General features: G+C 37.3%; 1 protein-coding gene and 1 non-coding gene across 3 annotated transcripts in view; both read right to left on the bottom strand.

The window, feature by feature from the left end:
• The window catches only part of TNKS2 (tankyrase 2), a 68,703-nt gene that overhangs the window by 10,710 nt on the left and 40,980 nt on the right, over positions 1-17,013 (bottom strand). For both annotated transcript variants that reach the window (XM_055425092.2, XM_088842137.1), the window contains 8 exons: positions 16,886-16,995; positions 16,015-16,203; positions 13,712-13,964; positions 12,751-12,833; positions 11,568-11,688; positions 7,234-7,331; positions 6,327-6,401; positions 4,021-4,126 (listed from right to left, as the gene is read on the bottom strand). In XM_055425092.2, coding sequence (XP_055281067.1) covers positions 4,021-4,126; positions 6,327-6,401; positions 7,234-7,331; positions 11,568-11,688; positions 12,751-12,833; positions 13,712-13,964; positions 16,015-16,203; positions 16,886-16,995 — 1,035 coding nt within the window. The remainder of the gene's footprint in view (positions 1-4,020; positions 4,127-6,326; positions 6,402-7,233; positions 7,332-11,567; positions 11,689-12,750; positions 12,834-13,711; positions 13,965-16,014; positions 16,204-16,885; positions 16,996-17,013) is intronic.
• On the bottom strand, positions 53-195 carry LOC129556057 (small nucleolar RNA SNORA79). The gene has a single exon (XR_008685897.1). It is a non-coding gene; the product is annotated as a small nucleolar RNA SNORA79 (small nucleolar RNA).

Below are 17,013 nucleotides of genomic sequence, written 5' to 3'. Positions count from 1 at the left end.
AAGTAAAGGAATAAAAGATAAAGTGTCTTAGAAGTTAAATTCTTTTTTCTTCAATTGTTTGACTTCACAAAAATCGGAAGGCACTACAGCCAACCCATTCCCATGGTGCCCTAAGTGAAAACAAGTCAGCTTAGATACATGATGGACTAAAATCCCACTATTTAAGTCTCCAAGCACTGAGAGGAAAAGACATCAGAAGAAGTTAAATTCTGAATTAACATACATACATCACCACCATGATAAGCAAAACTGAAACACAACTGTCAGCTGGCTCACTACTTTAGAATAGTTAATTTAGAAGAATTGCTAATGTGAACGAATGTTTCTAACAGGGTGGTGGTTCAGATGCCAAAGTAAGGACACATACAGATTCAACTAGGAGAAACGTACAGATCACCTGAAAGAAACATCAATGCTAGAGTTCTCAAATTCCCGGCCCAAATTCATACAAACCCAGAATCAAGAGTCTAACCACAGAATAAACAGCCAGGCTGAATGAAACTAGGTCATACAATGACACTAACATCTGCGTACTTTTTCTAGATACCCAAAGTGGCTAAAGTGATCTTTTCAAGTTCATGCTTTTCTTTATACTTCTCTCCTATTCTTCCACTTCTCTGCCTTTTATCATTTGCTAGTACCAGATTCCATCTGCAAATGTGGTGTGTTCCTTCATTCTCTACATATTGACATCTTTCTCCTCGTTCCTTGCATGCATGCCAAGAAGGAGCTCAGCCAAAGACCAGGAGATACTAAGCATGGAGGCCAGGTCAGGGAGTGCAGTGAGGCTGGGGCTTGGGAAAAGCCAATATGGCACAGCTAACTGATACATCAAGATCAGTGTCCCTGTTCATAAAGGGACAAGGGAAATACACTGAATTCGGCTTTACAGAAATTCTAAAGAACAGATAACTCACTTGAATTAACTTGGAAAAACCAAAACCATTTCTATTATAAAATAAAGTCATACATTACAACCCTTAAGTCGATACCTAAATATCATGTTCTGTGCCAAGAGATTATCATGACAATTTTTAGGGTGTTGAAATAAGAAGTACCATTTAGATATTATATACTAATTCAGTCTGCTATAGCCATTCTTCCAGGGGATTGTGAAATTTAAATACTGTGTTCTATAGATTTAGCAAGTCTCTAAAAATTTTCTGCAATCAAAGCCAAATGAAGGAACAGATTGGAACTATCATGGGTAATGTGCTTAAAGACTTGATAAACACTACATTAATATCTATATTCACCTGTGCTATAAACTTGAAAGATCAACCACCACCACCACCTGCCATGCTGCAATACAAATAGGAAATTTCAAAAATGACAAGGAATGGTGCTTCCAATAAAATAGAACTTCTCAGAAAACTCCACAGGTTCAATGACAATTATCTTTTTGCACCTTTGACACTTAGAAGCACAGTCACAAGAGGATGTATATATTCTTCTGAAGCAATTTTCAGATCCTCCTTTAATTCAATCAACCAGTTAAAAGTTTAACACACATCAATTTTCCAGAGTAACCGTAATACACAAAATCAACTACATACATACATACATCAGTTCAGTTCAGTCACTCAGTTGTGTTCAACTCTGCGACACCATGAACCACAGCACACCAGGCCTCCCTGTGCATTATCAACTCCCGGAGTCCACCCAAACCCATGTCCATTGAGTCGGTGATGCCATCCAACCATCTTATCCTCTGTCGTCCCTTTCTCCTCCTGCCCTCAATCTTTCCCAGCCTCAGGGTCTTTTCAAATGAGTCAGCTCTTCGCATCAGGTGGCCAAAGTATTGGAGTTTCAGTTTCAACATCAGTCCTTCCAATGAACACCCAGGACTGATCTCCTTTAGGATGGACTGGCTGGATCTCCTTGCAGTCCAAGGGACTCTCAAGAGTCTTCTCCAACACTACAGTTCAAAAGCATCAATTCTTCGGTGCTCGGCTTTCTTTATAGTCCAACTCTCACATCCATACATGACCACGGGAAAAACCATAGTCTTGACTAGACGGACCTTTGTTGACAAAGTAATATCTCTGCTTTTTAATATGCTGTCTAGGTTGGTCATAACTTTCCTCCCAAGGAGTAAGCGTCTTTTAATTTCATGGCTGCAATCACTATCTGCAGTGATTTTGGAGTCCAGAAAAACAAAGAGAGCCACTGTTTCCCCATCTATTTGCCATGAAGTGATGGGACCAGATGCCATGATCTTAGTTTTCTGAATGTTGAGCTTTTTCACTCTCCTCTTTCACTTTCATCAAGAGGCTCTTTAGTTCTTCACTTTCTGTCATAAGGATGGTGTTATCTTCATATCTGAGGTTATTGATATTTCTCCCGGCAATCTTGATTCCAGCTTGTGCTTCTTCTAGCCCAGCATTTCTCATGATGTACTCTGCATATAAGTTAAATAAGCAGGGTGACAACATACAGCCTTGACGTACTCCTTTTCCTATTTGGAACCAGTCTGTTGTTCCATGTCCAGTTCTTACTGCTGCTTCCTGACCTGCATACAGGTTTCTCAAGAGGCAGGTCAGGTGGTCTGGTATTCCCATCTCTTTCAGAATTTTCCAGTTTATTGTGATCCACACAGTCAAAGGCTTTGGCATAGTCAATAAAGCAGAAATAGATGTTTTTCTGGAACTCTCTTGCTTTTTCCATGATCCAGTGGATGTTGGCAATTTGATTTCTGGTGCCTCTGCCTTTTCTAAAACTAGACTGAACATCTGGAAGTTCATGATTCACGTATTGCTGAAGCCTGGCTTGGAGAATTTTGAGCATGACTTTACTAGCGTGTGAGATGAGTGCAATTGTGCGGTAGTTTGAGCATTCTTTGGCATTGCTTTTCTTTGGGACTGGAATGAAAACTGACCTCTTCCAGTCCTGTGGCCACTGCTGAGTTTTCCAAATTTGCTGGCTTATTGAGTGCAGCATTTCACAGCATCATCTTTCAGGATTTGAAATAGCTCAACTGGAATTCCACCACCTCCACTATCTTTGTTCATAGTGATGCTTCCTAAGGCCCACTTGACGTCACATTCCAGGATGTCTGGCTCTAGGTGAGTGATCACACCATCATGATTACCTGGGTCATGAAGATCTTTTTGTACAGTTCTTCTGTGTATTCTTGCCACCTCTTATTTATATCATCTGCTTCGGTTAGGTCCCTATCATTTCTGTTCTTTATTGAGCCCATCTTTGCATGAAATACAGTCAGCAAAAACAAGACTGGGAGCTGACTGTGGCTCAGATCATGAACTTCTTATTGCCAAATTCACACTGAAATTGAAGAAAGTGGAGAAAACCACTAGACCGTTCAGGTATGACCTAAATCAAATCCCTTATGATTATACAGTGGAAGTGAGAAATAGATTTAAGGGACTAGATCTGATATATAGAGTGCCTGATGAACTATGGACGGAGGTTCGTTGACACTGTACAGACAGGGACCAAGACCATCCCCATGGAAAAGAAATGCAAAAAAGCAAAATGGCTGCCTGAGGAGGCCTTACAAATAGCTGTGAAAAGAAGGGAAGCGAAAAGCAAAGGAGAAAAGGAAAGATAGAAGCATCTGAATGCAGAGTTCCGAAGAATAGCAAGGAGAGATAAGAAAGCCTTCCTCAGCGATCAATGCAAAGAAATAGAGGAAAACAACAGAATGGGAAAGACTAAGAGATCTCTTCAAGAAAATTAGAGATTCCAAGGGAACATTTCATGCAAAGATGGGCTCAATAAAGGACGTACATACATACATATATATAAAGAGAAAATATGAATAGTCAGTATTATCGTTTCTACACTTTTTCTGTTATGGTAGTCTTATTTATAAACTATATCCATTCAAAACATACAAATTCAAAAGAGATTGAAAACACAAATATAAATGCAAAGATTTACAGAAATAATGTTTGTTTTTTTAAAAATGATATGAGAAATATACAGATTCATTATTATTTCAAACCTGACCAAAAATGTGGAGGAGGATGATGGCAGGTAGGGGGAGAGGAATCTTACCATGAAATAGCATTCTTTCATTTGCATGGTTGTGGTTTTCTTCAGAAACTTCTTTTCTCCTGTGAGTGTATCTTTCCCATAGTTTCTTGTTACAAACTTTCTGAATCTATAAAAAGAAACCAGCAAAATAAAATCTCTAGATCACAATAATTACTCACCTACTTGTTAATCTTAACCAAAAATGGGCCACATAGGACCAGAAGAGAGGCAAAACTTTTCTCTGAAATATAAATTATGTATTATTTTTAGTCAACTAAAAAACTACGTCACAACCATAAAGATGAAAATATCTTAGAAATCAAAAACTACAGATGAGAAAAAGTTACATATGGCTATATGTAAAGGTCAAGAGTACTATTAAGTGATTAAAATACTTGTAGTCTCACTTTAGAATTATTACTAAAACATCTCCAAATCAGACATGCTGAGTTCTGTATGGAAGTGTAAGAAAGAAAATACTATCTTTCCCCCAGCTGCTTTTTCTGGCTCAAAGTACCATCTTTATCTGTTTTTAATTAAAATATTTGATGTAGCCACAGCAAACAATCACACACACACCCCACCCCTCCCTAATATTTCCTCTATTCTTCCCTATCCCTCCAACTCCTAAAACTTTTGTTTGGAGAAAAGTTTTAAGATGGATGCTGGTTTCATTAGGAGTATTTCTAAGGTCAAAACTCACAATCCTAGTGCTACTTTTCAGCTGTTATTTAAGGGTGCTATAGCCCCCTGCTGGTCCTAGAACACATCTGGGAGTTGATGGTTTTAGTCTACATTCATATTAATTCAAAATACCATCAAAGACATAATCAAATCACACAGACCGGCATAAACAGAGCTCAGTAATGTTTTTTTAAAAAAGAGAACAAAAACAGAAGTTTTATCACTGAAAACACTTGTATTAGATATTGTACTAAAATATCTTCGTAGAAAAAGAAAACAGCATACCTCCCAAACTCTAGAAATCAAACCCATATTCTGTTCCTTGCCCTTACCCTTAACAAACCTTGGCACATTTTGTTACTGGCTGCACACAAAATGCCCTTGACTAAAATCTACCTATAATAGGAATAATTACTTGTTATAGTAAATATTATTATACATGTGTTCATGAAAAGAAAACTCAAGATGTCACTCAGGTCATACTATGATATGAACTAATAAAATACAGCTCCTGAAATAATAACCTTTGTACCTGAATAATGTATACTTATTTTATATCATCTTATTTCTAAATAGTAAGAACATAACAATCTTGATGAATAACTCTAAAATATGAGATCTACTGGTATACTCAAAATAGTGTATTATTGTGAGACAGTAATATAACACAATTGAAAGATTTGATACTATTCACCTTTCAGTTTAAAATTTAGGTATCAGAGATACTTGCCACATTATAACTCTAAATCTTATATTGATTAAGAATATATCAATGTAGTTAACAGAAAATCATTATGCATCTCAAGTAGAGTATATAGTTTGGTTGTCATACAGCTTTTAAAAACACCAAGCAAATTACCAAAGCTGAAAAGGCCCTGAGAAGAGTACCTGATATTAATAAGAGTCAGTACTCTCTTTAACATATTTTTTTTAAATGACTATTTTTGGAAAGATGAAAGGTACAGAGAGAGTACTACTAAAATTACCAAAAAATGGTATTATGTGTGAGGAATCACAGAAACCTGGAATAGTCACAATTAGGACAAACTAGAAACAAACAAACCATGGTGCAACTGTAAAGGTGGGAGTCCTTCCATGAGCCACAAAAAATTCAAAAGTACTGAAAAAAGTCAGCAAGAATACCTTAACAGTAGTGTCCATATTTAAAATCCTAAACCGACAGGATTTACCATCCAAGAATGAGAAGTCATAAAGCTTACTGACAATGGAATGCTGACTCTAATTCATAAAAGATTCCTTAATTCAGCTATGAATTTGTCATATTTGCTGAATGTCAACAGTTAAGATAATCATATACCTTGCCATTTAAACTTATATTATTTAAGTTTAGAGATTCAAAGATTAAAGATTATTTTAAGTTTAGAGATTATTTAATTTCTTTAGAGATTAAAATAATCTTCTTTAGAGATTAAAGCATAATCTCTAAACTTAAATATGTTCAACAGAGGCTGAACTAGTGGTTAGTACAGAGATTTGAGGATCTTAACCTGCCAAAGACATATTCTTTCCCAAAATACCCCTGATGCCATGTGAAAGACTTACTGGGCTGGACAGATGATGTTCTTATGAAAGGCTTTTGAAAACTATGGTCACAGTGAACTTTATTTTCACTAACTTATTACCTTGAGAATATTGTATCTGTTGAAGATCCCACCTGCGTGACCTCCATCTCTGTGCTCTCGGACTGTACTCTGCATCTGATGGAAATACATTTCAAAAATATGTGTATTAGCTTGTATGTCTTTTCGGATTTAAGGAACATGGTTCTTGACTCAAATGACTCTTAAGACAAAATAGGTTTTTAATATTTTTGTTGTTTAAGGAATGAGTTCTGTAAGTTTGCAAGAACTACTTTTGAGAGACAGTACACAGCTGATACAATTAATCCAAAAATACCTACAGGTGAAAATTACATAATGCAAACTACTGGAACAAAAGGAAACAAGCAAATGCACTGGTGAGCTAAACATACAAAGCCAATCAGCTGACATACTGAAAAACAAAACCCATGACTTGTTCCCATTCATTTTGCCCTCATAAAGCACAAATTATATTTCACTGAGAGTTGGAGTTTCCTGAGATTTAGAACTAAGCCTCACTCAACTTTGTATCTCTGTGCTCAGCTCACACATATAGGGTATGGTGTTCTTCAAAGTGCAAGGTGCCATTTTAAGACTTTGGTGGATACACGACTTTTATGGAGAGAAAGTTAGAAAAACATTTCTGAGATAAGTAGCACATGTTCTGGGTCTTGTCTAAGATACAGGGCTTTGCAATTGCCTTCATGAAGGAAGGGAATATTAGCAACCCCTTCTCCAACAGAATTCTGTATATCAATTGCAATGCTGAACCAAATTATTAGAATTAAAGCTTACTGAGATAGTGTATTTTAAATGCTGATTTTGTAAGTTTTCAGGTGGTAGAGTGAGGGACAATTAAAAACTCCTGCTACATACATGTTCAAATAGATCTGGGAACTTCTGGGAAATTCAGCTGCTGACCTGACATTTATATGGTGTATGAACATACCTCTTCCTCCACAGACTGAAACTCTTTATCTTCAGCAGACAGATCAATGAGAATTGTTCCACTTCCAGAAGTGTTCAGAGTTAAGTATGGGTTAAGACCTATCAAATGAAATTTGAAGGTTAAAAAAAAAACTTGCCAGAACCTCCCCTCTCTGCCCCCAGCCCACAATAAACATCAACCCAATACAACCACCTGATTTATCTGATGCTTATTACTAGTTCTTAAAAGTTTTTTATTTTGGGACAATTTAGATTTACAGGAAAGCTGAGAGCATCAAGAGTTCCTGTGTGCCCTCACTCCACTCTCTAAAGTCACCATCAGGAACATTAATGTTCCCATTTTATACAATCACAGCACACTTATCAAAATTAAGTAAATTACAGACTTCATTTGGATTTCACCAGTTTTTCCCCACTAACGTCCTTTTACTTTTCCAGGATCCAAACCAGAAAATTACACCGCATTTAGATGACTATTTTTTTGACCTTACAAGTCATAAAGTTTTTGTGAGAATAGGTCCGAAAATCTTTCTATTCTTTATCTCCTATGTGTCACGTTTTCTTCTTCAAATGATTTCCTTTATTAACTAAGCAGCCCTTTCAGCATTTGGTCCTTTTTTGTAAAACTGTGAAGAAACTAGCATCAGTTCAGTTCCGTTCAGTCGCTCAGTCGTGTCCAACTCTCCGCGACCCCATGTATCACAGCACGCCAGGCCTCCCTGTCCATCACCAACTCCCGGAGTTCACTCAAACTCATGTCCACAGCGTCGGTGATGCCATCCAGCCATCTCATTCTTGGTCGTCCCCTTCTCCTCCCGCCCCCAACCTTTCCCAGCATCAGAGTCTTTTCCAGTGAGTCAACTCGTCGCATGAGGTGGCCAAAGTATTGCAATTTCAGCTTTAGCATCAGTCCTTCCAATGAACACCCAGGATCGATCTCCCTCAGAATGGACTGGTTGGACCTCCTTGCAGTACAAGGGACTCTCAAGAGTCTTCTCCAGCACCACAGTTCAAAAGCATCAATTCTTTGGCGATCAGCTTTCTTCACAGTCCAACTCTCACATCCATACATGACCACGGGAAAAACCATAGCATGGCAACAGGTAATTTTAAATTATCCAAGAATGAAAAGTCGTAAAGCTTACGAACAAGGAAATGCTTATTCTAACCCATAATAGATTCATTTCAGCAATGAATTTATCCTATTTTCTGAATGTCAACAGTTAAGACCATATTTTACATTTCGGATTTTTACTCTCACAAAAGCTTTTAAAGTGGAATCTTACACAGGATTTTCTAATTTCTTTGTTGTATCTGTTAACACAACTCTCCTGTAACCTCTCCAAGATCTCCAGAGCTCCACTCTTTTCTCAGGTAGGACTCAAATCCTTTCTTGCTGTTGCTCAGTCACTAAGTCATGTCCGACTCTTTGCTACCTCATGGACTGCAGCATATCAGGCTTCCCTGTCCCTCACTATCTCCCTCTCCCGAAGTTTGCTCAAACTCATGTACACTGAGTCAGTGATGCCATCCAACCATCTCATCCTCTGTCGTCCCCTTCTCCTCTTGCCTTCAATCCTTCCCAGCATCAGGGTCTTTTCTAGTGAGTCAGCTCTTCGCATCAGGTGGCCAAAGTATTGGAGCCTCAGCTTTAACACCATTCCTTCCAATGAATATTCAGGGTTGATTTCCTTTAGGATTGACAGCTTTGATCTCCTTGCTGTCTAAGGGACACTCAAGTATCTTCTCCAGCACCACAATTTGAAAGCATCAATTCTTTGACACTCAGCCTTCTTCATAGTCTAACTTTCACAATCATATATGACTACTGGAAAAACCATAGCTTTGACTATATGCACCTTTGTTGGCAAAGTGATGTCTCTGCTTTTTAACACACTGTCTAGGTTCGTCATAGCTATTCTTCCAAGGAGCGAGCGTCTTTTACTTTCTTGACTACTGACAGTCACTGTCTGTAGTGGTTTTGGAGCCCAAGAAAATGAAATCTGACACTGTTTCCACATTTTCCCCATCCATTTGCCATAAAGTGATAGCACTAGATGCCATGATCTTCATTTTTTGAATGCTGAGTTTTAAGCCAGCTTTTTCGCTCTTCTCTTTCACCTTCATCAAGAGGCACTTTAGTTCTTCACTTTCTGCTATTAAAATAGTATCATCTGCATATCTGAGGATGCTGACATTTCTCCCAGCAATCTTGATTCCAGTTTGTGATTTATCCAGCCTGGCATTTCACATGATGTACTCTGCATATAAGTCCTCTGCTGCTGGGTTAATGCATGGCAGTTTCCCTCTGGAGACTAAGACCACTGTTCTGGTCTGAATAACAGAACTATCACAAACATGCCAAATCCTAATAACGATGTATAGGTATGGCTGCATTATAATATCTACAGGAAGTATGACAACTATACAGAGGAAGACATTTTATAGGAAAAACACTTAACAGAATAAAGTCTGTGACAGACACTGGACTAAGGCATCTTCAAATGCCCCAAGAAGATACTCATAAGTGCGGAAAGATCAGAACATGTAATCTGTCGACTTATAGCTAAGATTGTTAAGTCTGCAAGGTAAGAGACAGTCAGAAGTTTGCCACTGGTTCTAATTTGCAACTGGGTATAATGCCAGTATTATACAGACTCCTAGCTGCAAATGAAGATAAGGCAGGTGGCAACTGTGTGTAGGAAAGTGACCCTGATGTGCTAGATCAGACACAGTCATTCTGTGTTGTTGTGGTGTTTCTCCTCCATGTAGGAATCAACGTTCCTACTCAATTGCAGCTGCATGTCATCAGAATGACCAGAGGACCAAAGGCGGCAGGGAGGGACGTACCTCTGCCACTTGGAAGCAGTGTATCTGTTTCTATCATTGTTTCCTGAGCTTTTAAACAGTCTTAACTGCCTCCCTACCAGATTCACAATGTTTTCTAGTAGAGGCACGATGGCAGTCCAAAACTTAGAGGGTTCCGTTCCTCTTCATACTAACATTCCAAAAAGCCTCAAATCTGCCCTCTTTTATATCTTATAAAATTTTGTCTTCTATACTAGGAATATCTAAGATTATCTCACATTTTAAATGCTTTGCCCTAGTTCCTATCAGGCAAATAAAGTGCATCTACCTTCAATCAATCCTAATCCAGAATTTCAGTTTAAAGCATTCCTTAGCCTGAATCACCAAACTTTCAAGTTCTCTTTTTTTTCTTCAAGAGATAGACCCTATCCTGAACAGGATACATTCTTTCCTCAAAATTCCCTCAAAATTGCTCAAAATTGCTAATGGAGGTTTGTCTTTAACCCCAGTTGTACAGCCAGGTCTTCAATTATAGGATGCTTCTAATCTCAGGGTACATCACTCCCTCAGTTGAATAAGAAACTTAAAATGTGGTTCTGACAACTAAAATAACTCATCTTTTACACCAAGACCTGATATACAGGAAGTGTGAACATTAGCTGAACAAATGCAATTTGCATTTTCTTTATGTAAACAAATAAAGAAAAATAAAACATTATTCAACTTCGTTTCACTACGTTTCCTTAGTTGCAACATTATTGTTTCCTTGTACTTTTACTGTAAATGTAACTATTTACAGCAAAAGAGATTTACAACATTATTTTATGGGCAGGCCTGAACACCTAGCTATTACCTATTATATTACTGTATGAGATATTCCAAGTTTCAGATCTTTTAGAACCATATAAAAAGTTTTTGAGCCACAAAAACTTCAGAAATGAGTGAATGGAAATAACAGAAAAAACTACAGAGCTAAAATAATACCCATATTTCTGAACGGCCCAGACACTTCACTTAGGTTCAGAGTTAAAGGTAGCAGTTCAGGAAGCCTAACAGTGGCAGATTTAAGGTTTGACCCCAGGTTTCCAGAATCCTCATTCAGTTCAGTTCAGTAGCTCAGTCGTGTCCGACTCTTTGCGACCCTATGAATCACAGCACGCCAGGCCTCCCTGTCCATCACCAACTCCTGGAGTTCACTCAAATTCATGTCCATCGAGTCGGTGATGCCATCCAGCCATCTCATTCTCTGTCGTCCCCGTCTCCTCCCACCCCCAATCCCTCCCAGCATCAGACTCTTTTCCAGTGAGTCAACTCGTCGCATGAAGTGGCCAAAGTATTGGAGTTTCAGCTTTAGCATCAGTCCTTCCAATGAACACCCAGGATTGATCTCCTTTAGAATGGACTGGTTATTAGTACTCTTCTTATCAAGTGGGCTGTTACAGATTTTAAAACTATCCTTTAGTAAGTTGAGGGCTGCCTTTATGCAAGCTGTTAAACTGATGATAGCAATGACTTAAAATGAAATACCTTGTTGTCCAGAGATAAGTCTCTCAACTCCTTTAATTAGTTTGTGTCTATGTCCATAAGCATTGATTCCAATCTCTTTCAACTCCTTGTGTCCCATCTCAACCAAAACATCCAACGTGATCTTACAAAAGAGAATGAAACCGTTTAGAAGACTTGTTTGGAAGACATTCTCACAATGTTATTAGACTTATATATTTATTTCAAATGACTTCTGAACACAACATAGAAATGAAAGCATACCAGCTATTAAACTAAAACTGAAAAGTTGCAGTTAATTAAACAAAAAGTTGAATCAAGAACTAACCAAAACATCATTATTTTCATTTAGTATTTGAACCTGAGTAGAATTAAACTGTAAAACAAAAATACATTTTCTATCACTTTATATCTGTTTATACAATGTCTTAATGTAATGTTCCTACAGATTCTGCACTATGTTAACTGATAACTTCAGCATCATTGTTCAAAATAACCCTTTTAACCCTGAATATATGATTCCCATTTTTTGAAACTGAAGGTATTCTTTAAAATCCTGTATTATTTACGAACCTTTCATGAAGCTGTCTTTGAATAGTCTGGCTTGTAATAACTCTTTCTTTATTTGAATGTCTATGCCAAAAACTTAATTCTTCGTAAGTTCTTGCTATAGCTCCGTAACTATAGTAAAATTCCTTAGAGGTACAAGTCTACAATAATTACATTTTCTGAACTCAAAAAATCAGTAAATGTATACTGACGGAAAACTTAAATTAGGACTGTTCAAGAAAAGCCCAGATATATAGTTTGTATGTCTATATAGCTTCCCAAAGTGGTTAGCACTGTGTCAGGCTTAGAGTGGATAGTGATTTATGTAAGAGAATTGAACAAACTGAAGTCAAGGACGACTTACCTTTAAGAAACGCATAAGCTAGATTTATTCAAGAAAGCTATTTTGTTACCACACAAGAAAACAATTTTTATGTGCTAATAACTTAAACATGACTTAGTGAGTAAACAATAAGAGCAACAAACTAAATGGAAAAAAACAAGCCAAATTAGAGGAGGGACTGATTTCCAGTCCTTAAAAAAAAACATCCTTTTCAGTCTTCAATATGTTTGAATGGTTCAGGGCACTTTCAAAAGTTTCTATTTTTCCCTTGAGGTTCCCCAACAGCAAACCAAGTGAAACAACTCACGTACTTACCTGTTCTCGCTCAAATATATCCATTAGGTGTTCAAGCCCAAGATTTCTTACAAATTGAGTTATGCTAAAATCTATTCCTGGAACTGGAAAATAAAAAAAACAACACAGAATTTCACATCGGAATAATGTGTATCAACATTAAAACAACAAAGTTTTGTAATATTATATGTACAAAGAATATAAAGATGAAACAAAATGTAATAGTCATCACAATATAATATTAAACTTAGTATCAAAATTACAAAGAGGACTTTCATGGGAGTCCAGTGGTTAAGATTCTGCACTCCCAATGCAGGGGGCACAGGTTTGATCCCTAGTCAGGGAACCAAGAGCCCATATATGTGCTGCCACACCCAGAAAAAAAAAAAGTGAAGAAAAGCTATAAAATTTCATTGTTAAAAGGGCTAACCAAGGAGGCACTCACATGTTACAAAGAAATCTTTTCTTTTAAAAAAAAATTATTTTTAATTGTATCTTTAAGTTTCCATACAGCTTAAACTAATATAATATTATATGTCAATTGTATCTGAACGTGAAAACGAAGTTTCCCTATCTTAAGATAAAGAGACTGTAGGTATATGTGTCTTTTTTTTCTTTTGTGGCAGCACCATGTGGCTTTCGGGATCTTAGCTGCCCGATTAGGGAGTGAAACACAGTCCATGGCAGTGAAAGTGTCAAGCCCTAATCACTGGACTACCACAGAATTCCTTTCCATTAAAAAAAAAAAAGAAACAAAACCTCAAAATTATAGTACACTGGAAGAGATAAATAAAGGCATAGTACTCAACCAAAAGGATTTCTACAGCTTTCAAAAAGTATGTTTACATCTAAAGAGTAGGTTAGCATTAGAACCTCATCAGGTCTGAACGTGGAGGGAGAAAGTTTCATTAGAATTCCAATAACAATATTAAAAATGACTTTTCAGCAATCCAGTATCAGTTATTTTGGCTGAATGTCTCACCTTCCTTTTTCTCCAAACTGGAAGCACCCTCTGTTCCACTTGAACTGACTACTGAAGATAGTTCAGAAAAACTGCCAGATAAGTTGTCAAGACTGCTGGCTGCAGAAAGGCTTGATGGGCTGGATGGACCTGAAGACAGAGCATCTGCGGTGGCTCCTGGGCTTCTCATGCCATTGAGCACTTGAGGTTTATAACATGAAGGCAGAGCAGAAGGGGGCATGGCTGCTGTCAGGAGAGCACTGACATCATCTGCCTGGAATAAATGTCAGAGAGAAATGAAATCCACAGTAAGCAGGTTGTAAAACTCGACTATACCCAACAGAATGAATAAAAAAAAAAAAAGACAAAACCCTAGCAGATTTGCACTAGAATCGCTTATATAAAAATGATTATTTTAAAAAGTGAAGCAAATAAGTGATATTCAGCTAAACTGTTATTAAATGTAAAACATAATATAGAACATATACTCTGAGGCATACAAAATAAAAGTGTAAGATGTGGCAAAGCAAGAAAAAATCCTAAAACATCATGATTGAAAAGTACTGAAATTAATTTTAGAAATATAAACTTGAAAAAGTAAGATCTGAAAACTTTTAAAGGCATTCTGAAATAATTCAATCTATGTAGAACTTTAGCAAACAGAATGATGGTTGATTTTTTCGGGGAAAATTTCAGCAACATATTTGTTTCTGAAAATCGAACATTTGAGAGGGTAGGGAACAAGGATATAATCAAATATGCCAGAATGGAAAAAAATCCCCAAATTTACTGGTATATTAATTTTAATTAGTAACAAATACTCTTCTTTCGGTGGCTCACTGGTAAAGAATCTGCCTGGCAAGCAGGAAACGTGGATTTAATCCCTGGGTTGGGAATATCCCCTGGAGAAGAAAATGGAACCCACTCCAGTATTCTTGCTTGGGAAATCCCATAGACAGAGAAGCCTGGTGGGCTATAGTCCATAGGGTCCCCACAGAGTCAGACATGACTTAGCAATTAAACAACAACTATTCTTTTACAATGTTCAATTAAGACACCAAGTAATTAACATTCAGTAAGAAGTAAATCAGTACGTGTTTTCATGGCTTGTCATTTATACTGCCTTTTCAATCCTCACTTTCTTTCCCTGAATCTGAGGACTCCCATGACACTCATAGTTGGTATGTAACATTGTAAAATAATAATAGCACAATTTTTGGATGCCTCTATGTACCTGAGAGCATGAGGTACATCCCCTCATTTAATTTTCATATTAACCAAATACATTTTACCTCCATTTACAGATTAGGTAACTGAGGCTTTGAGGTTAAGCAACCTTCAAAATCACACAACTGTTAAGTGGTAGAGCTAAAATTTTAAGGCAGGTCTCTTTGACTCTAAAGCCCAAGCATGTTCTCTAGGGCACCCTGTTTCAGTGTCACTTAATTATATCTAATGGACTAACACATGGGTGGACTGAATTAAAAAAAGTTCACTTCTAAGTTAGTTTGGAACTGGAAGGACATTTCCCTTAAGAAATAATCATGCAAATACAGTTGGGCTGTCAGCCTGCTTAGAAAATTCTATCCAACCAGCTGAACTAAATTTCAGTTTCTCAATGTAACTTGCAACCGTGGAATCTCTCGGTAGAAAGCAATCTGCAGGACAGACTCTCCTTCTCCATCTCAAGAAGAATTTCCTCTCCCTTTCCCTCTACTGCTCTGGGTCAGTGTCCTCAGTGACAGAGGCAAGAGAGGCACCTGAGTCACAGTGGCCACAGCAGAGGCTGGAGGCTACAACCGAGACACCTATAGGAATTTTCTCAGGAGAGGAAACGGAAAAAGGACTTCTCACAGAAAACTGGAGGAACAAACTTGTTTCATAAATGGTTTTGGCGGGGTATGTAATAAAACCTTTGAGATGAGACAGTGTTTGGAGGGAAGAAAATCTCTATAAACCAGGCTCTGCAGCTGCATGCTGAAGGCAATGCTCCCAGCTGGGTAGTTCATAAAGATCCCTGGGCCCATACTATCTTGTGCGCAATGAACGGCATTCATGAAGTGCCCTGCCTGCTTGTTTCCCAACTAATGTAAGCAGTATACCTTATACTTCTTTTTCTCATTTCTAAAAGTACTCAGCTTACAATAAATGATAATTCTATTATTTACTTATTATATTTTAATACCAAAGAGATCCAAAATTTAAACCAAGCTAAAAGCCAGATTTTGCCACATTCACCATGAAGACGTTCTATATATACACACCAAGGGAATTTTCAAACCGTCAGGAAAGCACTGAGATTTTTCAAAGATCCCATCACTTACTGAGACTAAATCTAAAGGTGTTTGTCCTTCCTGATTTTTAAGAGTTGGATCAGCTCCATGGGCCAACAATAATGCACAAAGCTGTGTTCGTCCCTTCTGGGCTGCCTCGTGCAAAGGTGTGAAAGCCCATTTGTCCGTAGCATTGACACATGCATTATATTTTATTAGCAAAGCTGCTACATCTACATGCTGTAAAAGAAAATAAACCCGTTACAGTCTGAATTATTACTTTATTATATTTTAGTTCTTAAAAAGACACTAGCTAGACTCTAGAAATGAAAAACCGTGTTTTTTCCCCATCAAAATTTATGGGCTATTGATTAGAAATTATAGTAGTAGACATTTATATAACTTGAGAAAATATCTAGAAAATAGATAAGAACACTACACAGAAAGAAACTAAGCTAACAGAACTTCAACAATATCTCATTTAAGTGTTATAACTGCTAATCATCAATTTATAAACCTGCAGCCTTCCTTAACTAATCAACTGAAGATGGTCAATACTGATGGTTAATATTTAAGGCTATTAATTATAAGTCAGAAACAATGCATCTGGTCTCAACAGATCTGTATGAATCCCAGTGGATTTTCTGGATACCAACAAATAAAATCACTAACATCTCACTGAAAATAAGAGATGTGTGCTAAGGAAGGTAAAACAACGAGACAAAACATCCCATGTCACACAGCAAGCTCCCAGCAAGCTGCAACAGCCTGAGAATTGAAACTTAGAAGTTATTTAATCTTTAGCGCTCATATTTACTTCTCTGTAAAATGAGAAAGTCAAACTAAATTTCCTTTGAATTGTAATGCTGATTTTCACTGAGAAAACTTCCGACACTGTAAAAGCTAACACGAAAGAACTTACGCCATAAGATGCTGCATTGTGTAAAGGAATAAGTCCTCCTTTGTCCTGGGCATTCACATCAGCTCCATGTTGAAGGAGATACTCCGCAACTTCTAAATTATTATATCCAGCTAATTTAGAAAAGAAGT

The sequence above is a fragment of the Moschus berezovskii genome, chromosome 12 (genome assembly GCF_049115385.1).
Source record: "Moschus berezovskii isolate FMDL1 chromosome 12, NW_MosBer_1.0, whole genome shotgun sequence".
Lineage (NCBI taxonomy): Eukaryota > Metazoa > Chordata > Mammalia > Artiodactyla > Moschidae > Moschus > Moschus berezovskii.
Note: the sequence above shows the minus strand (reverse complement) of the source record. Positions and strands in the feature narration are given on the sequence as shown.